The sequence below is a fragment of the Magallana gigas genome, chromosome 3 (assembly GCF_963853765.1).
Source record: "Magallana gigas chromosome 3, xbMagGiga1.1, whole genome shotgun sequence".
Lineage (NCBI taxonomy): Eukaryota > Metazoa > Mollusca > Bivalvia > Ostreida > Ostreidae > Magallana > Magallana gigas.
In genome coordinates, this window is record NC_088855.1 from 57,227,394 (window position 1) to 57,251,788 (window position 24,395).

Below are 24,395 nucleotides of genomic sequence, written 5' to 3' on the forward strand. Positions count from 1 at the left end.
TACACCTCTACCAATTTTTACACCCTTTAACGTTTTTTTAAAAACTGTTATCGTTATTTTTTTTAAATTGTTGTCAATTGACATCAACCATGTTGTAAGAAAATGAAATTTCTAATTTAAGGTGGTCTTTCAACTTTCTTCGCACATTATCAAACAAAGGGGTTTTAAATAATTTTAAAAGAGGTACAGTAATGAATGTAGACTTTAACCACCCCCCCCCCCCCCACACACACACACACACACATCCACGAATTAGCATTTTGAAGTTTAGAAAATATCTGGAAAGTCCCTCGTATTCAATGAAAAATGCAGTTCTGCGTTCCTGCAGAGACATAATTATGGTTTGGCACTGAATAAGTATGCGAGCTTCTCTGTCCCAAGGGGCAATCAGTTCATGTACCATTCATACCTTCAAGTACAAAAGAGCTAATTCCGGAAGTAGGTGGCGATTGAATGAAAAATGACGGTGATGTAATTAAGAGATGGTAATGTTTACATCCAGAAATAGATCGTCTGTGGGGAGAATCAATCAATTGCTAGTTTGATTCCCAAAATGTCGGATAGTGAAGAGTTTGGGGCGCTGGAAACAGCGTCCATTTCTCCTTCAGGTATTTCATGAAACAAATTGTCAGCAGCCTGCATCACTAACTGCAGGACAGTGTTAGTATCGATCGATAGTATACATTATTTTACATCCTCCTTGGTCTAAGAAATCCCAAAGAACTATTTTGTTCTTGTTTTTAATTATTTATTCTGAAATGGTCATCTAGTTTCAGTTTAAAACGGACGCTGATGATTTTTAGCAGTGTGTAAAACTTGATTTTTCATGTTCATCAGTTCGATCATTTTTCTTGTATGTGTTCGTTTGCAGAAGAGTTAACACATCTAAGAGAAAAGGTTAAGACCCTTGAAGAACATGAAGCAGAATTTGGTCAAAAGAGGGCAAAGTTTAAGGAGATTTACATGCAGAAAGAGAGTACGAATCATTTTATTTGATAGATAACTTGTTTATGATTAAGCCTTATGTTAATGAGAACTGAAAACTATAAAAAGGTTAACACTAATCTACAGTAGTACAATTAATTCTTTATTGCTAACAAAGTAATAGCCTTATAACATAATCTACTTTCTGCTCTCTCAATAAATCTTCATACTCTTTTGCACATAATAACTCAGAGTCTTATTAATCAGTTATATTTTGTTCTCTGGGTTATTTTTTCCAATTAAATTAAGTTACTGTAAATGATGAATATTTTATCTTTTTTTAAGAAATGGGTGGAGCTTCTTGAGTTATCAAGATTTCCACAAATAATATTTGTTAATATTTAGCATATACATGTAATTTGTTTTGTTAAAATAATTAATTTGTGAATGGAACCTGTGTCTATATAAGTAATGTAGAACATGATACTATGTCATGATATCTTGATATCTTCAGAGGAACTGGAGTCAGAAAAAGAACGACTACAGAAAACAGAATCAGAATTAAAGTCGGTCAAGGAAGAGTATGAAAGACTAAAAGGAGAAATGGAAGGAATAAAGACAGCTGTAGCTTACTCTGAATCCAATAGACAGGATGAGATCGAGGCGATTCGTAGACAGTGTAAAGAGGAGATTGACACACTACAATCTCTTCTTAATGGTCAGTTACAAATATACAAAGAAAGGAAACTAATTGTGGGGATAGTTTAAAATATAAAATAGTGATAAAGGGAGACTACCAGTACTTATTTTCACAAAATGCAATGAACACATTTTCTCAGCAGAACCTTTCTCTGTTTAAAACGTATTGCTGCTTTAATGTGTTATGAAAATTAAAGAATTATGCTATTCGTCCAAAATGGATGTATAACAATTAATGTGGAAGTGGGGCTTAAATTATTATCAATTTTGTTTATGGACCCACTGCAAAATTTTATTAGAGGAAAATAGGATATCAATTACTTTAAATACATGCATTAATACTATTTTACACCTTTAATTTTCTTTAAAGAAGTAAGAAATGAAGCCTCAACATCAACAGCCATGCAGTATGAGCAGGAACAACGGAAGCTGAAAGAATTATGTGAAAAGTACGAAGAGGAAGTGCGTGAGTTACGCAGCCGCCTCAATCAAGATGGGTACGTCTGTAGGCCATTGAAAATAAATTTGATAAACTTGCATAAAATTAAACTACCATTATTACTTTGCTGGAGATTAGTACTTACCAGTACATGTTTTGTATCTAAAACTACCAACCATTTTTTGCAATGTTTTAAATGCAAGAAATACTATAAAAAAAGCTGTGTATATACTCAGTCATCTACATGTAGGTGTTTGTTGTGTAGAATTGTCTAGAATTATTAGATTACAATAGAGAAAGTGCATGATAGTATACAAATAAACTATAACATTACGAATCAAATAGTGAGAACTAATCTATTGTGTATTGATATAACTCATAGCAGAAAATACTGCTCCAGTAAATAAAATACTAACAGTCATACCAATGCTTCCCTAGCGATTCTCAGAAGTTACCACCAAGGTATATAACAGATGACTCTGCATGACATGGTCTTCTTGTACTTCTCTCTGTTCATTTGTTTAGATAAGAATGAAAATTCATTTGATTTTTCATGAATGGGCAGGCAAATTGTCTGTGTTGGTTTCTAGTTGTTTGATTTTTCATCTTGTGTTCACTGTTTTTGACAACATTCATTCATCTATAATTTAAGAAGTTTGATCATTATTCACATATTTCTAGTTATCTTGGATTTCATTGTCAAATTGATATACAATATTAAATGTTCATCAAAGTAAGAATTCTAACAATATTTTTTATTGTTACATGAAGGAACATTGTTCATAAAGTATCCTTAAAATGTAACTTTACAAATTCCATAAAAATGGATGCCCAAGAATAATCATAAAATAAGTCAGTCTTCCCTTTAGTGTTTCACTTTGTTTTTCATCTATCACTATGATAATTATAATCAAATTTATATTTATCTGAGATTTTTTTCTTAAATTTTTGTAGAAATATGTGGAGATGTCATGCATACTTAAAAAAATCTATTTCTTACTGAATCTTGAACCTAAGTTTCTGTTTGATTTGAAGTATATCTATCACTTATTACATGTATTACACATATTACATGTATTGTTATATTTGTGTAATCACAACACACACATAAAAAAAAGTTATAAAAGTTATCTATAGTAAAGCTAGTAGAATCAGTTTTCATGTAATTGGAGCATTTGTTGCAATTTTGTAAAATTACTTTCAATGACTACTCTCTCTCTCTCTCTAATAATGCATTACCTAGTGCATATACAGTTATATTTTAGACTTGCCTTAATTTTTATCTTTATTTTTTCCAGAGAGGGGTTCTTGTCCTCTGTTGCTAAGCAACTAAAGCAGATGGCGCCAGGGTCCCTGGCAGGAAGCAGTTCCAGTCTGGCCCAGGAGCATGAGAGTCTGGAGGACGACATGAGGAAGGTCAGGGTCACCACTATGTTAGATTGGTTCAACAATGTCTTTAAAATGAACATTCATATATCATTTCTTATCTGGGTATGTGACATGAGGAAGGTTAAGACAGCCAACCAATGTCAGCTTAGTTTGACAATAGCCTATCTTTAAAATAAACATATTGATTCTCATCTAGAAGAAAATGAAATGAGCTTTTATAGTTAACTAGTTTTGTTTGTAGCTGTGTAGCTGAATGTTCTAATCAGGATTGATTGTCTGAAATGTTGTCATTTGACTTTGATTCTGAATTGAATTGATTGAGAAAAAAATATTGAGTAAATATAAAACCCAACAGAAAGAAGAAGTACATGTAGAGTTATGGTTAAGAGTATCATGTTTACTGACTTTTATACAGGCACAAGCTGATGCAGAGATACTAAAGTCAGTCGTAATGCCTCTGGAGGAGGAGATAAGAAGTTTAAAGGAACAGCTCCATGAGGCGAGAGGGAGGGGGAGAGAGGGGCAGGGAAGTCAGACCTCCCCCAGCAACAAACACCCCACCCCTGACACTCAGTCCCTCTCAGAAATGGACCACTCCAGAGACCCCGAGGAGAGGGTGAGACTTGGGCACAGACTCAGTAATAAGTTTGAGAGGGGGTGGGTGGGGGTTATTTTCAATGTAGAATTTATGTTGTTCAAGTTCATTCTTTTCTAAATCAACATATGATAGACGTATACCGGTATGTGATCTCAATTATTCTAAAACTCCAAACTACAAGTATCCAGGGTAAATTGCTTTTATATATTGTATGAGAGGGTTTTAGTAACTGACATCAAGCTTTTAATAGCTATTTATAAACCTCCAGAGATGATCATGAAGAAGATCAAGGTGCTTTGTACTGTTCATTCTAGATCAATGAGCTCATGAAATACTTGAAAGCAGAGAAGGCGTCACGCAAGGACCTGGAGATGTATGTAGCCGTGCTGTCGACTCAGAAAAATGTGTATGAGGAGGAGGCCGACAAACTCAAAAAGGATTTGGACGATGGTGAGCGCGCTCAGTGAATGAGCATGTAAATTACATGTATCTGTGGTTTTCTTTCCTTAGATTTAAAATACTGTAACTAAGCGACAATAGGAATAGGTGACATGAAATAACCTGTGTATTCTTATAAGACAAAGTTCCTCTTTTCATAGTCTGTAAAATCCTGGAGGAAGAGAAGAAGTCCCATGAGGACTTGAGACAGACTTGGCAAATGGCCAACGACCAGTTCCTGGAATCTCAGCGCCTAATGATGATGGATCTCCGGCGAATGGAATCTGTCCTGACCGTGGAACAGCAGAGGCAGATCGGAGGTAAGGTCAAGGTGTTCAGGGTCAGATTGAGAATGAGGCTGTGGTACTGCATAGCGGGTTGATTTGGCAGGTGTCAGATTTGTTGATTGTAAGAGATTGGGGTAATTTTATTTTAATGTTGAAATGGGTTGTAGTCAGCACATTTCATGTACCGAAATACTGTAACCTGCTGTGCAGTATGTGTTTAGAGAAAATCTTATATTACTGTGTATGTAAAACAGAATGGTTAAATTAATAAGGGGGCATGAATTTGAAACATTTTGCATGGTTTGAAGAAAATTTCCCTTTGGTAAATGATGTAATAACCATCTCTTCTATTAATAGAGCATTGTATGAGGTGTAATTAAATAGTGTCTTAAAAGATCATTCTACTGATTATGGATTCCCTTGCATTTTGATGACATGTTTGTTTGCTTTTGCATGCTGGTCTTAGAACTCAAATTGAAAGACAGGAAAAGAGAGGCCCAAGAAAAGCGCGTCAAAGATTTGGAGGAAATGCGGAATAAACAGGAACAGGATCAGCAGCGCCGTAAACTAGGTACTGCCGTAGCTTGATGTGCTACTAACCTGTAATCTAAGATGTTTTATTCCAGATTTTTAAGTTAATTTTGCTGCTAAATAGAATAAAGCATATATATCACGCTGCCTCTAGAAGTCTTGGGTCACTCAGGTATCCTATTGCAGTCACAGTTTCTCTGTTGTCTTGGGTATACTTAAATGTGTACAATTTCTCTCAGAAAATACAAGGCCCATAATCATAACTCTTTTTGACTGTTAGTCAGTCCGTCACTGTTGTATTTTTGTAAAAGCAATTCCTCTTAAACCACTGCACAGAAAATCAGGAAACTTTGAAGGTATTTAGAACACAATGTGGAGATATTGCCAGGAAACTCGAATTCTGATATTTTTCTGGGAATTTTGGCCCTTTTCAACTTGATGATGCCTCATAAAGGTGATGCCTCGTCTTGGTGAGCTTTGTAATCTGTGATTACCTATGTTTCTATCATGAAAATATAATGCTGAAGTACGTGTACATGTATTATCTACACAAAAAAAATTCTTTTTATATCTCCCTTTCCCTGGTGTGTCATTCCTTGATGACTGAAGTCCTGTACTGTTCTATTTGCTGTGAAAATCCCACCCATATATGACCCAGATTTCTCTTATTTGCTTTTGTTCGTACCAGTAATTGATGAGTATTGTAGTGCAATATCATTTCTGCCAGAAGACCTTTATGAAGGCCTGTCTTTAACTGTATTGTGTGCTGCATGCTAGAGTAGGTGTAGTACTATAAGAACCATTTTAACAAGAGCTTGGCCTTTGTGTAGTTGTGTCAAACAGCAAAGTGATGTAGGCCTGTCTATTTCTTTGTAGGCCACTCAGCCATGTCTCTTTGAAATCAACAAGATTTGTTTGGCTTTTAAGCTAAGACTACGCAATCGATGCATATTTCGCTTGAAACCGCGTCATTTTTAACTTGTTTTGATGCAGGGAATAGATAGCTATGCCCTACTGAAAGTCCAAGGTCTTGTTAAAATGGTTCTAAAAAGAATAATTTTGTTAAGGTATATAAGTGTGTGTCTGGCACTGCCTGCACTTGCACGTGCCCATGCAATAGTGTGTGTTTGTGTACAATATACCGGTAATAGACTGGAGTGGGTGTATAGTACAGTTGTTGTGATGTGTGTGTGTACAATATAGTAGACTGGAGTGGGTGTATAGTACAGTTGTTGTGTTGTTGCTGTAGTTGTAGAGGCCACCCTCAATAATTTACGGAGATTGAACCGACGTAAGTGTGCCGACATCAAGAGCATGACGTCTTTTGTTTTCTTTATCTATGTTTACTTTAGTGATCTGAGCATGTTAACATTAGAAAAATGTTCTTTGAGTTTTTCTTTTTGAGCAGATTAAATTCACTTGCATGTTGTTTTGTAAAAGATTTTTCAGAAATAATTTTTAAATTTCAATACCGGTATATGTACATTGTATAAATATTTAAGATTTATGAAAACTGTTGTATTTCAGCTATTAGGAATTCAAACTCATATTTCTAAATATGAATTTTCTTTTTGTAGTATTTTGATCATATTGTTCGTAAAATTTCTAGGCTCTATTGTAGATTCCTTATTTGCCACAAGTGTAAAATTTCACTATTCCTGCCTTTAAACAAATTATGAAGATATAAAATTGCAAGCATGAAGTTTATCATTAAAGAAAGTGCCATAATTTCATCTAGATTATATAAACTGTAAGAAAACAATTGCGAAAGTTTTAGAATTTGTGGGAATTTATGCAGATAATCATTCCTTGTGTTTGAATAGGAATCTACAGTAGTACAGTAACAAGTATCATCTTACAAATATTCTTACTTGCTAATGTAATCCAAGTATTTCATTATATTTTACTCTTTAAAGAAATCATGTTTTTTTTTCTGAAGTGATTTGAAATAATTTTTGAGATAATTTTACTGAAGTATATGTATGTCATGAGAATAGGACAAAACTTCAATTTACACTGACTGCTCAGAATTTGAAAAAGTGTCGTTATTTTTTTCCAGATGCTTTGAATAAGATGGAACAGGCTTCAGAGGTAATTCAATAAATTTTCTATTTATTTATACATGTCAGTAATGTGTTCTTTTTTAAATCCAAAATTTTAAGATATTTTTCATATGCTATTTCAAGGATACTCAAATTAAAAAATATATGAATTTCAAGTGTATGACCTAAGTTTTGCTGGCTGAAATGGTGGTGAATTTAAAATAGTTTTAATCACCCCTGCGAATGTGTTCGGAATGTTTTCTTTATCGTTGCTAAGTACATAATAAATCCAGAGGTGCTCGAATGAAAGTTCACGAGACTTCACCGAGATTTGTTCAGTTCCTGTGAAATTTCGAGCGGAAGTATAAGTGTGCGGATAATATTCTCAAAATACGTAAGTACTGGTCGTTTTTCGTATCATATCCTACTTTGATTTATGTTAAAACGAGAAAAGCTTTCAAGATGTATGTCTTATTTCACCATCTAGCAGTTATTTATATTAAACGATAATATTCAGACCAGAGTTATCGTTCGTATTCAGCCAAGTGTAGAGTGGTTGAAAATATAATCAATGGGTTGCTTAATAAAATCATAGCCATGTTTGATGCTTGTGGTGTGCAATACCATGTTTTAAAAAAAAATAAAAGAGTGTCTGTTTTGTATTAAAACTTAGTATATCGAGCCATTTCATGGAACATTCTGCATTAAATAGTATAGTCTGTTTCACTATTGATTTTATTACTAGGTCAGGCGCGGATCGAAAATCAATCCTCAGGAGGGATCTCTTTTAAGCATGTTAGTTGTTGCAACAGCAGACAAAAACTAATTTTTGTATAGTCACATTTATTTCTAGAACACGTTTTGTTCACCAATTAATGAAGATAAAGTTTAAAATCAATAAACCTCTAGATTTTATATTTGACTACAAGAACCTAGATACTGTGAAATAGAATATATACACGAGGTACGATTTTTACTGCGAAACTGAAAGGGTCAAATAACACCACGTGGTCTAAAATTTGAATGACAATAACATTCGCAGGGGTGTTAATGACAAGGGTTACTTGGTAATATCTCTTAAAAACAACTGTATTAGAACAAATTTAAAAATGTGGTGAATTCTTTCACAAGTGCTGATGGGCAAAATTAACCCCATTTACTATAGATAATTCTGTTGTTTTCATTTGATCCTTATCCATTGACAGAAACTGCAGGCTCTAGAGAACCATGACCTTGGGAACGTCCTTCAAGTACAGTCCGAGTCCTTGTCCCAGGGGTCAAACTCCAGCATCAATCTCCTCTCGACAGATGACGGTCAGGTCAAGCAGTCGCCGAGTAACGACACGCTAGATACCACTGGGGAGAGCCTGGTGGACGGTCTGTCGGCTCCAGAGGACGGGCTCAGGGTCCAGATCAGTCCAGAGAAAACCCTTCACATGCCTCACCTGTCCGAGGCCCAGATGAAAGCCATTACAGGTACGATTCTGCCCGAGTCAAACAGAGTTACACATTGATTGTAAAAAGAGTAATTACATGTATCGTGTCAAAAATCTTCTAAAAATCATTTGGCCAGAAAAGTTGAAATTTGTCTGGAATCATCCTCAAGTAGTGAAGATTCAAATTTGTTCAAATCATGGTCTGCGGGGATAGGGTGAGGCTACAATGAGAGGTCAAATTTTTACATAATACGTACAGAAAAATCTTCAACAATTTTCTTTTCAAAAAATAATTGACCAGAAAAGATGTAGCTTGTGTGGAAGCATCCGCTGGTAGTGTAGATTCAAGTTTGTTCAAAACATGATCCATAAGGGTAGGGTTGGGCCACAATGGGGGTCAAATTTTTACACAGAAAAATATATAGAGAAAAATCTTCCAAAATTTTCTTCGCAAAAACCATTTAGCCAGGAAAGCTACAACTTGTTTGGAAGCATACTTTCATGTAGGTTGTGTAAATTCAGAATTATTTTGTTATGGTAAAAGAATTTGTTCAAATTATGATCTCCAGGGCAAGGGTGAGCGGAAGTGGTGAATGTTTACTTAGGAATATATATAGAAATTCCTTAAAAATCTTCTGCTGGAAAACCATTCAGCCAGAAAAGCTGAAACTTTTGTGAAAGCGTAGGTTGTGTGGATTGAAGTTTGATCAAATCATGATTCTCTGGAGAAGGATGGGAACAGAAGGGATGGAGGGGTTAAATGGGAATAAATACTGAAACAACAAAAGGAGCTGGATATTTAACATAAATATATATGAATAAAAGATTTGTTAGTTACTTTTTTGAGCAATATCTACTATACTTAATTGTTAAGATACATGATTTTGAATTAGATACTGGAATGTCGATTTGATCAGGCAATTGTTGCTTAGGTGAGCGATGTGGCCACTGGGCCTCTTGTTTGTTGTTTACAAACCCTACACCTTGTATACATTGTTTGTATAGCATGTTCTAGATATCATATTCTGTGATCTACTGTCATTTACAGACCCTACCCCTGAGTTGGTGGCTCGCCAGTCTCTGCTGGCCACAGCCAGACAGACGGACAGCAGAATCTCCCTGGAGGGACGTAGGATGGTCAGCGAGAAGGAGTGGGAGCTCCTCCAGAAACAGGTACCCTACACATCCACAGTCCCAGGGGTGCTAAGTATGTCAATCTTATAACACATATCGGTATGAATTCCAGGAGTCAAAAATATTTCATTAAGATTTGATGAGTAAAACAGTTTGTGTCTGAATAGTAAATTTAATAATTATCATGCTTTTTACAGTAAATTTACAGTACATAATAAAATTACCCATTTGAATACAGTAACAAACAAAATATGGGACCTTATATAATGTAGACTTCATAAGTATGTTACAAATATAGGGAATTCTCACAAGTTATAGGAAAGTATTAGTGACACAACTGACCACCAGTCAGCAATCAGATGAAGGTACACTTAGTCATCTTTAAGGGTATTTTTTTTTAACTCTCAGTACTGTTCTAACCTAGTAATCCAATTAACAAATTATATGCATATAGAGAATGTAGATCAATTGATTACCGGTACTTTTACACACACAGCTGTTGGAGGCACGGGAGAAAGCTGGTAAGCCCTGTGATATGTGCAATAACTACGAAGCCCAGCTTCAGAACATTCAGGACGAGTACAAGAGAGAACAGGTGAAGGCCAAGTCCCTGGAGCGCCGGCTCAATCACGAACTACAGACACTGGAGAACAAACAGAAGTACATCACAGACCTAGAGAACAGTCTCAACAACTCAGCGACCGAAGCTCAAAACCAGGTCAGTGTGTCACAGGGGTGGGAGGGGGGTGTCACATGATCAATTGAACAGTCTCAACAACTCAGTGACCGAAGCTCAAAACCAGGTCAGTGTGTCACAAGGGTGGAAGGGGGGTCACATGATCAATTAAACAGTCTCAACAGCTCAGCGACCGAAGCTCAAAACCAGGTCAGTGTGTCACAAGGGTGGAAGGGGGGTCACATGATCAATTAAACAGTCTCAACAGCTCAGCGACCGAAGCTCAACCAGGTCAGTGTGTCACAAGGGTTGGAGAGTTTATCACATGACCTATAGAACAGTCTCAACAACTTGGTAGATATTCTCTGTCTTGAATTCACCCAGACAATGAATTATATGATAGATACTCTTGATTAACACAGAAACATAAAAAATTGTTTTGTTTAGCCCATTCTTAAATGTGCCCACTGGCGACAAGGGTGAAATGGGTGAAAATAAAACATAGACAAATTATTCCCTGTTAACAGTTTTCTGGCAAATTATTTCTTGTAAAAAATATCAGACTGTTTGAGGTCTGTTTGAAAAGGCATGGTTACGATTTTGGCCAAAATTTATTTATCAATTTTTATGGTTTACAAAGCTTTAGTAATGCATTTCTAATGATCAACCAAAGTGTTGGTTATAAAATTGCATGTATAAGCAAGATACTAAGGCATTGTAAACCATAATAATTGTTTGCTATGTAAACAAGGCTTGTGCTTTGTTTATGTTTACATTGGTACATATTCGGGTGTAAGTTCTTTTTCAAGCTGATTTTACAATCTGCTGATTCATTTTGATACATGAATCAACAGTTCCTAGTGTTTGTTACATTCATTTTAGGTCTTAACATGGAATATTCAAAATGTAAACAAAAATATTACCCGAGTTTTGTGTACATGGCAGAGAATTGTGAGCTCTGTATCTCGCTGATGACTCAATGACTGACCCCCAAATTTTATTTGCCTATTAAAAATGCATTTTTAACATTAAATTGGGAAGAAAAAAATTGACTTCAGTCGAGATCATGCCCCTTTAACTGTATCTCTTGAATCAGAAGAAAAGTATTGGGGATGATTCTCATTTATCTTAATTGAGATTAAAGTGTATATAAATGTCCATGTCTGGGCTGTAATATGATGAACAAACAGAGGATCTGCCTTATTTTTATCTTTTTTTAATAATATAAACAGCAAAATACACTGTCAGTAAGTTTTGCTACATTGTGGTAGGTCTCCTAAGTAACTATGTTTAATGTTTATTAACTTAACAGACTGCTATAGAGAGATTTTGACTGTTTGAATGTTATCACAACAATGTTTGAATGATCATGATTAACTGATATACAGATGTGCATGACTAATATGAAAGTCTTGATACAGATCACCAGTTTAACAACAAAAATCCAGGAATGTGAACGGTACCTGACAGAAGTCAGGCAACAGAACACGCAATCTCAGCTCGAACTCAGGGATATGTTGGTGAGTGAATTCAAACAATCTCAGCCCAAACTCAGGGATATGTTGGTGAGTGAATTTAAACAATCTCAGCTCAAACTCAGGGATATGTTGGTGAGTGAATTCAAACAATCTCAGCTCAAACACAGGGATATGTTGGTGAGTGAATTCAAACAATCTCGGCTAGAACTCAGGGATATGTTGGTGAGTGAATTCAAACAATCTCGGCTAGAACTCAGGGATATGTTGGTGAGTGAATTCAAACAATCTCAGCTCAAACACAGGGATATGTTGGTGAGTGAATTCAAACAATCTCAGCTAGAACTCAGGGATATGTTGGTGAGTGAATTCAAACAATCTCAGCTCAAACACAGGGATATGTTGGTGAGTGAATTCAAACAATCTCAGCTAGAACTCAGGGATATGTTGGTTAGAGGGTACAATTTATATCTGCTCGAACTCAGGCATATATTGGAGAGTAAATATGCTTAATCTTAGCTAAAAGTCAGGGATATGTTGGTAAGTCAGTATGGTTAACCCTAGCTTGACCTTGAGGACATGTTTGTGAAGTTAATACAATCAATTTTGGGTAGAACAAGTGATATATTAGTGAGTTGAGAATCTCAATTTCAATTAGAACTCTGAAGTATGTTTATGAATGAAAGTAGTTTAAATCACACTCATATGAAATTAGAATTTAAAATCTTGCTTTCACCACTTCCTATGTTTGTATGGAGTAACAGGGGCAACAGGACTTATTTTTTATTGCATTTTTCCTCCTTTTGCAGAAATCATTAACCAAAGACAGAGAAACTGTACAGAAAGAAGTAAGTGTAATAATGTAATAATAGATTAACTGTACAGAAAGAAGTAAGTGTAATAATAGATTACAGAAAGAAGTACGTGTAATAATAGATTACAGAAAGAAGTAAGTGTAATAATAGATTAACAGACTGTACAGAAAGAAGTAAGTGTAATAATAGATTACAGAAAGAAGTAAGTGTAATAATAGATGTACAAACTGTACAGAAAGAAGTAAGTGTAATAATAGATTAACAAACTGTACAGAAAGAAGTAAGTGTAATAATAGATTAACAAAAAAATATCACCTGCTAGGAAATTATTCAGGAAAAGGAAAAGTGTAGCATGCTCGATTTCTGGTAATGAAATGAAGCATAATGTATAAATTGAATGGTAGGCCGAATATGTGTGAATTAAAAAAAAATACCATACACTTTCCTAATTAGCTATGCCAGATTTGGACAGATGAATACTGTGCTGATTTCCCCCACTTCCTGTACTTGTTTTTTGACCTTCCTGTAAACACTAAACAGTTTCAGAAGCTTTCAGTTATGGTGGGAATCCAGGATAAATGTTAACAGTTCTGATTTTTCTGCCTACAGATCATGAAGCTACAGAGTGATAATGATTCCTTGATGGGGGCACACTCAAAGTTTGCCCAGCAGCTTCAGAATGAGGACATCAACCTCCCCAACAACATGGAGGTAATGCACCTCAGACAAATCTAACAAATGGCCAATCATCTAATCAAGTTATCATTGTGTAACTAAGAAGTAATTGTTGTCTAATTTTCTGATGAACAGGTGGACAATAAGGTACTAACCTTCACAATATTCTTACTTTAAACCCTAGTGGTTATTTTCCACTAAAATTATTATGAAAAACCCTTGTATCAAACATTTCCCAAAGCCTCAAAACCTTCCACAGCCTTTCTCTGTAAGAAGAAACTACTCCAACACACACACACCCTGATCTTAAAGTCGCACAGAGAACAGATATCTATAAATTATTGCACAGCCCCACGCATACATATCATATACATTAGTTAAGTTGAATAGAATTGAATTATTAGAAAAAAAGAGATTTTTATATTTTCAGTATATAAGCAAGTAAGTACGTATTTTTCAGGAGCTACAGCTTCTGTTACTGAAGTACAGAGAGGAAATCATTCAGGCCAAGGTGGCCAAGGAACACATAGAGAGCTCGCTCAAGAGTGAAAATATGTTTCTAAAATCCCGAGTCCACGCTGAACAGGAAGAGAAAAACACGCTAGAGGAGACCCTGAATCAGGAGATAAACAGTCTACAGGAAAAATTAGGTGCATAATTTCATAGATCAGTGATCTCTAAAACCATACATGTTATCTCACCCACGAGGAAGTCTTGCGCTTTTTGACTCTGTCTCATGCTTACAGCTTTTGTTAAAAAATTATCTGCTTTTACCAAAATCTGCTTTTTTGTTTTGATAGATAGCCATTTTGGAAGCCTATGTAGTCAGAAAATTTTGTCGTGTTTGAAATTAGCCATTTACTTGAATCAAGGGCAAACAAACACTTTTTTAAGTCTGACGAATGATAAGATTTCAAGCATGTGTTTTATATTGAATGATGAAAGAAGTGAATACATTACCGGTAGTTACAAAACATGTCAATATCCTTGCCAAGGAAAAGCTTTGCTATTCCAATCATGGGCTTTAATAATGAATGAATATGTATTTTAACTTTATAGCTGTAAAAGTAAAATTGATTTGCAATTTATTGCAACACTGCATGATACGTGATAAGCATGTTAACATCATTTTGATATTGGAAAGGAATACTAGTTCTTACTTCTTAAATTTTGGCAACTAAACCTAATTTTACTGACCAATGGCATTTGCTAAAGTCTCTGCACAAAAGGATTTTTTTCCTCCAAATAGGCTTAATCAAAAATGATATGCAAAATTATGTGACTGACTTCTTTTGCATGTCTACACTTTGTTAAAACTTTTGTATTTTAGTTGATAATCTTAATTACTAATCAGAGAACCCATCTACAAATATATTGGCTATAAAGCCTACATTAAAAAGACCATGTGCAATGCTACCTCTTTGGCGTTCAAAATCCACCTCTTTTTCACCACTGGAGGTTAGCATGTATGATAGAACAAAATGTACTAGGTACAGTGATAATTTAATAGACTTTTAGTCTATAGAGCAAAATCTAGGCAATGATATAACAGACTTGTAGTCTATAAAACAAAAAAAAGGCACTAATAAAATAGATCAGTAGTTTATAGACCAAAATCTAGGCAATAATATGGTAGACAAGTAGTCTAAAGTAAAAAATCTAGGCAATAATATGATAGACAAGTAGTCTATAGAACAAAATCTAGGCAATAGTATGATAGACAAGTAGTCTTAAATAAAAAATCTAGGCAATAATATGATAGACCGGTAGTCTATAGAACAAAATCTAGGCAATAGTATGATAGACAAGTTGTCTTTAGAACAAAATCTAGGCAATAGTATGATAGACAAGTAGTCTATAAAACAAAATCTAGGCAATAAAATAATAGACCAGTAGTCTATAGAACAAAATCTAGGCAATAGTATGATAGACAAGTAGTCTTAAATAAAAAATCTAGGCAATAATATGATAGACCGGTAGTCTATAGAACAAAATCTAGGCAATAGTATGATAGACAAGTAGTCTATAGAACAAAATCTAGGCAATGATATAAAAGAACGATAGACTAAGAAATGAAATCTAGGTCATTTATTTTACTGGTAGATGAAATCTCCCACTATCAACATTTTACATGCTTTTAAATTTTTTTTGCAAAAAAAAAAGGTTATCTTATATACTGATATTTTTTTTCCTGTAGCTGTGCAGGAAAGCCTAAAGTCAGAGTTAGAGAGAGAGGCTACAGTAAGAGCAAACTTTGAGGCCAAATGCAAAGAAACAGAGGAATCGATGAAGAGCATTCAGGCCAAGTCTAAACAGCTGATATCTGCCTTACAGCAACAGGTGGAGGAACAGTCCAATGCAAGGGTAGGGACAGGTTGATATCTAGGAAGCATGATTGTATACTCTATCAGGTATCGGTTCTAATTATAGAAGCATAGTTCACATGTAACAAGGGAAAAAGCAGTGCAATGATGGAACAATATTGGTATCTTCAATCTATGATCTTGATGTGTACATCGTAAATGGGGTAACAAATATGTACCAGTATTCTATGATATGTAGAGGGCTAAACTAGAGACCCAGTACAAAGTACATGTATTACGATGACCAGTATAGTATTACATGGTATGAAGAGGGTAATATAACATTACATTATTTATAATGTGAATATAAAAATCCTTGTCAAAGGAAATTTCAGCATTAGGGTAGTTTCCTTGTTTTATGCCAGATCTTAGTTCTGCAATTTAACCATTTTTCATCAAAGCACTAGAATATAAAATTGTGTACTCTGAATTTTTTATCATGTATAATTTCATTTAGTTTAAATCTGTCCGAAAAACGAAGGCAAGATTTTAAAAGGTGCGAGATGTGCTTCTTGCAATTTTACACGGATTTTATTTCCTCTAATAAGGAATCTACAGTATATTCCTAATGATAGCAGATATTAATGCTGTTGCTAGTGAGATATTGTGTTTGATTGCAGACACAGCTGGAAAATGAGCTCCAGAAACAAAAGGGCAAAGTTCAGTCTCTCCAGATTGACCTTGACAACAGTGAGGCCGTACAGAGGGACTTTGTCAAACTTTCTCAGTCACTACAGGTAATTCACCTGTGTAACACCTGTGTAACACCTCCCTTAATTATCATAACAGTTTATGTAATTTGTCATATAACAATTACAGTCATTATGCATTCGGTAACTACTGTGTGACCTTGGTTGTCAAGGACATCAGAGATATCATATTAACATTTGGTATGAAACTAATGAAATTTTCCTTTTATGAACATCTTTGAGATGCTAAAATTATTATCGAAGTGATTCACATAAGATTCAAAAGAAAAGCTAGAAATAGACATTACTTAACATATACTAGTATAACATATGATGTTAAATGACTGTTTGCAGATACAACTAGAGAAGATTAGACAGGCTGAAAATGAAGTACGGTGGCAGCATGAAGATGATGTAGAAGACTGTACAAACTGTAAACAGGCATTTAGTGTCACCAAAAGAAAGGTAGGAAAAAACTGTAAACAGGCATTTAGTGTCACCAAGAGAAAGGTATGAACAAACTGTAAACAGGCATTTAGTGTCACCAAAAGAAAGGTATGAACAAACTGTAAACAGGCATTTAGTGTCACCAAGAGAAAGGTATGAACAAAATGTAAACAGGCATTTAGTGTAATCCAAGAGAAAGGTATGAACAAACTGTAAACAGGCATTTAGTGTCACCAAAAGAAAGGTATGAACAAACTGTAAACAGGCATTTAGTGTCACCAAGAGAAAGGTATGAACAAACTGTAAACAGGCATTTAGTGTCACCAAAAGAAAGGTATGAACAAACTGTAAACAGGCATTTAGTGTCACCAAGAGAAAGGTATGAACAAAATGTAAACAGGCATTTAGTGTAATCCAAGAGAAAGGTATGAACAAACTGTAAACAGGCATTTAGTGTCACCAAAAGAAAGGTATGAACAAACTGTAAACAGGCATTTAGTGTCACCAAGAGAAAGGTATGAACAAACTGTAAACAGGCATTTAGTGTCACCAAAAAGAAAGGTATGAAAAAACCGAAACAGGTACAAACAAACTGTAATCAAGTATTGAAAAAAAAGAGAAAGGTATGAACTCATTTAGTGAACAAAGGTATAAACAAAAATGGAAAGCTGCTAAGGATGAGCGATTTTGATTCATCATTGAAAATATGCTTTAGTCTGATTAGATTCAATAAGTTTATAAACATTCTTCAGAAAAGGTGAATAAACTGATTTTGCTATAAATTTACTGAATTCATTACAAGGCTGTTGGCTGCAACCATGTTTTACTGTAGATAAAAGAACAGTATGATAAAACCTTTAATGACCATGAAACATATGATTTTCTTTTACTGTCATCGCCACTGATATATTTTATTCACTTGCAGCACCATTGTCGACACTGTGGTAGAATCTTTTGTTCGGACTGTATATCAAAGACAGTGAATAGTGGGCCTAATAGCCGGTCGTTCCGAGTCTGTGACATCTGCCACACGATCCTCGTCAAGGACGCCATGCCTTACTTCAGCACGGAACCCCCCAGCACGCCTGACTAGATGGAGTTCTCCCCTTTAGTTTACCTTATCATTGTTATAATACGTATTTGTTGTTATTGTGTATTAGCCCACTTAAATGTAGCTGAAAGTGAAAATGAGATTTTCTGATAAAAGATGTGTAGCTTGAGTTTATCAACATTAGTCTAGAGCTCTCACAGATATAAAGTGCATTTATATTTATTGACCTGGCATGTGGACGGTGATTATTAGAGACACTTCTCGAATTTTTGTCCACATATAAAACATTTATGGCTTAGTTTAATGTAGCTCTTTAAGTATTTAATGAGATCAGATGTAACTTAAGTATTTAATGAGATCAGATGTAACTTTGGAGGATTTTGAAAAAAAAATGTTTTTGATTTGAAAAACAGAAGAAGTGACAAAAATTTTAAATATTTTTTAAAATAGCAATTTTAGCACTTAAATGCTATGGCATATCAGTGCTTGAAACAACTGAACAAAGCTGATGCAGTTCATAAAAGTGGCTTTTTTATTTGGGTTTTTTTTACAAAGCTAAAAAATATTATAGAAACATATCAAGTGTTGATTTTGTCTTAAACAGCTAAAATTTTAACCTTTTTTAAAAAGTGATGATTCATTAATCTGTCATTCTGAACTCCATCTTTTGTTAATTTGTATGTATTGCTTTTATAATGCACCAATAATTCTATAAAGAAATGAAAAGACAATAATTCAGAGTGATTTACTTCTAATGGAAATCTATGCTATTCATAATGCTAATATTATTGTAAATTGTTGAAACAAGCAGACACAAACACTTATTTGGGGAGGAAGTAGGATGTACAATCGTGGTGGGGGGGGGGGGGGGGGGATGTACAGTTTGGTTCCTGGTGCTGTGTGCTTTAGAAGTTAATGTCTACAAAACTCTGATTTCTGTAAAATCATGGATTAGTGGATGTAATGTTATAGCTCTGTCTATTTGTCTGTCTGTGTAAGGAACTATTTATTACACCAGTGTAAGTGAGTGAGAGTGGAGGGATCCACCATAATAGTTGTATTCAGGGTGATTGCGGATGTATGTTCAGATATAGGAGTGAATGGGAGAACAGGATTGACCTTTTATTCCGATTGAATGTACATATAGAGAGATCTGTTTGAGTGGGGTGTTTGATGAAGAGAGTATGAAACATGACAGGTCTATCTCCAACAGTTGTGTGATCAGCTAGGCTACACTCTTACACTAGAAATTGGTTTGTTCTGGTGCATTTAGCAGATTAGGTGTTTGATATCATATAAAGCTAAGAAGAAAACCAGCTAGGGCAATATTTAGATATTGTTTAAAAGATTGTTCATTATGTCAATCACTGTTGAAATTTTAGTTTAAATACATGAAGGTTTCATTTTAAATGTACCTCAGTTCATGTGTATATACATGATTTTATTAAAACTTGGTTGTTTTATTCAAAGTGAAATGAATGTTTGGTCTTTATTTGACATTTTCTGAGAGATTTCTGTGATACATACAAGACTTGGTATAAATGGCCTCATTTTAGATCTGAGAAGTGCTGGTGTAACATGTATTAGGACAGTTTGTTTTATTGAATGTTTCAATGTTATGATGATACTGCAATTTCTTCACAAACTTGTATGCTCTTGGGAAGCAAAATTCTTATGGCAATGTTTTAGAATGTTATCAATACTGTATTACATTCAGATGACAATTTTCAATTTTGAATTTGTTTTTATGTAACATAGTGTGATACTATAGTCTGTGTCAAGATATTTATGCAGCACATTTGGACGATTTTTAATAAAAATACACATATTTTTGAAAGAAGTGCAATCGAAATCAACAACAGGAAAAATATCAAAGATATCTTCATTGACAGAATATCATAAAAATTCACAGAAACAAAAACAGATTTCTATGGGAAATGTTGACATTTTTTCTGAATTTGGAAAGTCTGTTGAAATACCTTGCACATTTTTTTTTACGTTATCATCCAGATACTTTCATATCTGTTGCAAAAGATTAATCTTGGAATTTTTTAATACTATGGAATGAACAGTGTTTGAACCTTAAAGGGTTTATAACTATTGAATATTTTAAGAAAATGTATTGCATAAATATCCTGGAACAGAGTATAGATACCTTGTAAAGTTGAACATGTAGTGGATTTTGAACAAGAACAAACCAGTACTAATACCACTGCTAGAGAGTTGTCTTTTTGAAATCTGTGCTTATTGATCTAATTATAGTTGTTTTGTATCAATTGTAGATCATTTGGGTTTTAGGCATAATTACCCTTTGATAAGGGAGATAACTCTATTCCAACATAGATGACTGCTGCACCTCTGTAACATTTTCAAAGTAAAAGACAATTACAAACAAAACTTTATTTCAATTGTACTTCTTTTCGAAAAGTAGACAATAACTTTTACCAGATTTTAAGCTTTTGTAGGTCAACGTGAAGTGAATAGTCTATTTTCTGTGAATAGTGCAATTTCCAAGAAATTAACTTTTTACATCTCTGCATGGAATTACTTGTATAATTGCTAACAGTATTAGTAACCTTATATGTTCAACTCAGATGCATTCAGAATTGAAACCAAAAATGAAGACAATTTGATTATCTGAAAAATGCTTGTGATTTTGTAGACAAATTTTGCAAAAATTGTACTTTGGTAACCTAATTTTGTTTCAATGGTTTGATGAGCAATTTGTTTCAATGGTTTGATGAGCAATTATGACCCACTCAACAGGAAGTTCTAGTCACTATATGGTCTATACGTATCCAGGATGTACCAGCGTGTATTTATAGATTCCATTCTGAGCATTCTGTGATGTGTCGGTGACCATTAAGTACACTATATGCTACCTATTGCCAGATATCTTTGTTTTATCAAAATGATTAAAGTGAATTATAATGTGATCTCTCCGTTTCTTCTTTGTTTTTGCGGCAGATTCATCAGTGTATGATATCTACCATGCATCTACCTCTTGATAAGGCTAAAGGAATTGTTCGGACCATCCTCTGGTCTCTGTTGTTTTGACATATATAAGACATCCATACATTTAGTTTGCATTGTTATGCTGATGCAGTCATAATGATTCCATTGTCAACTGGAAAAGATAAAACTTTGAAACCGATGTATAGTGAAACCACAGCCCTTCAAATCAAACGATATATAGGTCAACAGCATATTTTGCAGTGTTTTGGTTAATATAGCATTGAATGATTCATTTTTGACGTCGTCGTGTCAATAACTGCCGTCAGGTGAGCAGACAAATTGAATAACGCGCGTTAGCGCGTTATGATAATTTATCTGCTCACCTGACGGCAGTTATTGACACGACGACGTCAAAATTGAATCATTTAATGCTTATATTTACATTCCCTTACTGAAGAAATCAATTGTTTACTTAAATAAATCGATATAAAGTGCAGATCACGGAGGGAGTGAATAAGTAACAGCAGGAACAGCTGTTTTGTAAAACCGGTTTAAACTGGTTTTCACATAGACTGTTGAGATGAGATCGACGAGCATGAAAATATAATCCATGATAAATAACTCTTGAAATGGTGCTTTAAACAATAAAGTCAACTTTTTTGTTGAATAATTATAAAACATGGTGTTTTTACAACATTCATGAAATACATTTTTTAACAAATAACATAGAAATCACTGTTTGAGAACTACTTATGTAAATTACTTGTAAATTCATACGCAGTGAATAGGTGTTGCATTTAGAGGCATTTAAACGTCACGGAATTTAATGGAAACACACGGTAGAATGTAAATATCGTGAATTAAATGTTCGATGTATGAATATTATTATCTCTAATAGGGATCCGTGATATGGATAACAAATAAAGACAGTGAAAAAGTGAATTGTAATGAACAAACAATCTTATTCTACTCTTACTGTAACGGTTATATTGAGACAACGCGAAGTTTCTGCGTTAAAATCGACAGAAAAAATTTAAGTGTATTAACATAAGCAAATCAAAAAATACGCGAATAAAGTGTAAATTCTCGTTACCTTCGCATTAATTCGCGAAAGTTTCGCGAGACATCAACATATGAATGAAAGTAACACATACATACATGTCTTCAAATTTATTTGCCATTGATGCGTTATCGAAATTTACATAGGGATAAAAATTATTTATCCTCATTCGGTCTCGAAATCATGACTTGCTGTTTACTATTAAAAATCATAGTAGCTAATCACTTCAGACGATTATTAGCATACCAGTGTTTTAGCATACATGTAATATCTATATATTGTACGTATAATCATAGTTATTTAGAACTATGAAAGACACCCCCTCCCCTCTCCCCTAACTGAAAGTAAATTAAACGTTATTTTACGACGTATTCATCTAAACTCCTATATCTATAACCTACTGTTTGAAATATCTGTATTTGGTGCAAATTCTGTATAATTCTTAAATAAATGGATCAATGCATCAAATGCAAATTCTATATAATTCTTGAATAAATGCATCAACGAGCACTGTGGGACTTATTTTAAAACGTAGTTGGTTCATACAGGTGATGGGGTATCCAACTATCCATCTTCGCTAGCCAAGGGTTTTCGGTAAAGTGGACCGAAAACCCTTGGCTAGCGAAGATGTGGGGTATCGGGCAATGCAAAAAAGTGTAAAAACCTGACTACTTCGTAACTTGCAACCACGTCATGAAGATGTGTAATATGTATTTTTGGCAATGGTCGCTACCTTCAAAACACTGATGAACCGCCAAGAGCATACATTTAACTATATACAAATGCACAGTACGTGTAATTATACTTTATCTTAACTAGCCCCCAACCCCTTTCTGTGGCTGTATTAGTAAATGAATGTACATCAGATTCATCTAAACTTGTATTTATCTCTGACTGTTGGAAAGAGTGCAAAAGGTACGTATACATAGGCCATCATATACTTCAAATGGTGTTCCCCACGTACGTCAGCAGGTTATACGTGTGTCGGAAGTGCTCGCTGTCACTAACGCACGTGTAAACCACTTTGAACATTTTACATTTTACTTTACATCTGTCTTTGTTTTTCTTTAACAATCATGTAAAGAGTTCGATATTATAGAGAGTAAATTACTAATTAAGAGTACACTGCTCATTAAAGATTTGTAAGTTCCACAGAAGAAACAGTCAAAAAGTATGTTAGCTCATCAATTAAAGTACAAGATTGAGAACAAAACGTACGGGATATAATTTAGAGATTGAGCGTGTATTCAAGTGTATACGAGTATGAGATTGAACATGCATAAAAGAAAAAGTTTGAAAATGCATAAAAGAAAAATTCTGAGCATGTATACGAGTGCGAGATTGAGCATGTATACAAGTGTGAGATTGAGCATGTATATAAGTGAGAGATTGAGCATATACATACCAGTGCGAGATTGAGCATGTACATACAAGTGCGAGATTAAGCATGTATACAAGTGAGAGATTGAGCATGTTAGAACGAGAATCGGATGAACAAAATTTAATGGAAATGAAAACTTTGATTTTTTTAACGATCGATTATACCTCAACAATTCGAAACTCTTTTTAGTCGACTAATTACGAAACATGCCATTGACCATGCGAATTCGAAGTAAAGTTTTGGCATGGAAGCATATTTACGATATGTCTATAATAACGTGGTTTTAGCGTATAAACAAATTCAACACGTGTGTATACATGCAAACATAACGATTCGTTTTATCCTATTTGTGCAGGAATATCATAATTAATGAGCGCAGATCCATTTTATAAATCTTACACAATTTACACTGCATGCTCTGTTTGGAAATAACAATATTTACTATTCATTCATAGCTAGCTTGCATCTTCCCAAGTCAATTATATTTTCTATAGATCACTTTAGAAACATTTCGAGTAACTTTCAGGTACTGTTCATGTACAATTCATGTATAAATAGTCACATATTCCCCGTTAATCTACATATTTTGGATATTGGTAGAATGCAAACAACAACAAAAACGTGCCTTAACAGCCAACTAGAGTATGTGCTAAGAATTAAGATGGGGGGATGTGGGGGCAGTGAATGTGTTTCCCCTTTATGTTTAAATTTAACTCTTTTGAAACATAATTAATTCATATTGATCATCATCATCAATAATGTGATATATCTACTTTATTTTCGCACTATATATCCCCGAGTACCCAAACTCCGTCACCATAAGCAGAAAACCTCCCGCGTTTCTCTGCATGTAAATTATTTTTTGTGGTTTTTATCATTTGCAATCACTAA

General features: G+C 34.4%; 1 protein-coding gene across 7 annotated transcripts; it reads left to right on the forward strand.

The window, feature by feature from the left end:
- The first annotated feature begins 418 nt into the window (after nucleotides 1–418).
- LOC105342245 (rab GTPase-binding effector protein 1) lies at nucleotides 419–18,971 on the forward strand. 7 transcript variants are annotated; one of them, XM_066080572.1, is made up of 23 exons: nucleotides 419–608; nucleotides 872–976; nucleotides 1,439–1,642; nucleotides 1,994–2,120; nucleotides 2,501–2,524; nucleotides 3,361–3,478; nucleotides 3,867–4,067; nucleotides 4,364–4,499; nucleotides 4,649–4,807; nucleotides 5,241–5,345; nucleotides 6,555–6,596; nucleotides 7,365–7,396; nucleotides 8,553–8,823; nucleotides 9,832–9,956; nucleotides 10,414–10,635; nucleotides 12,015–12,113; nucleotides 12,878–12,916; nucleotides 13,493–13,594; nucleotides 14,019–14,208; nucleotides 15,756–15,922; nucleotides 16,542–16,658; nucleotides 16,965–17,075; nucleotides 17,983–18,971. In XM_066080572.1, the coding sequence occupies exons 1-23, from the start codon at nucleotides 554–556 to the stop codon at nucleotides 18,148–18,150; spliced, it is 2,919 nt and encodes a 972-aa protein (XP_065936644.1). In that variant the 5' UTR covers nucleotides 419–553; the 3' UTR covers nucleotides 18,151–18,971. The 7 variants fall into 7 exon arrangements, with proteins under 7 accessions (XP_065936644.1, XP_065936645.1, XP_065936648.1 ...); XM_066080577.1 differs by having other exon boundaries at nucleotides 428–660; XM_066080573.1 differs by lacking the exon at nucleotides 2,501–2,524.
- Nucleotides 18,972–24,395: the final 5,424 nt, after the last annotated feature.

What these genes read in the sequence shown, in the direction of transcription:
- LOC105342245 (XM_066080572.1), top strand. Translation starts at nt 554, where the DNA reads ATGTCGGATAGTGAAGAGTTTGGGGCGCTGGAAACAGCGTCCATTTCT. An exon ending in AGCGTCCATTTCTCCTTCAG is followed by an intron (nt 609 to 871) that starts GTATTTCATGAA and finishes GTTCGTTTGCAG; the next exon opens with AAGAGTTAACACATCTAAGA. An exon ending in AGGAACAGTCCAATGCAAGG is followed by an intron (nt 15,923 to 16,541) that starts GTAGGGACAGGT and finishes GTTTGATTGCAG; the next exon opens with ACACAGCTGGAAAATGAGCT.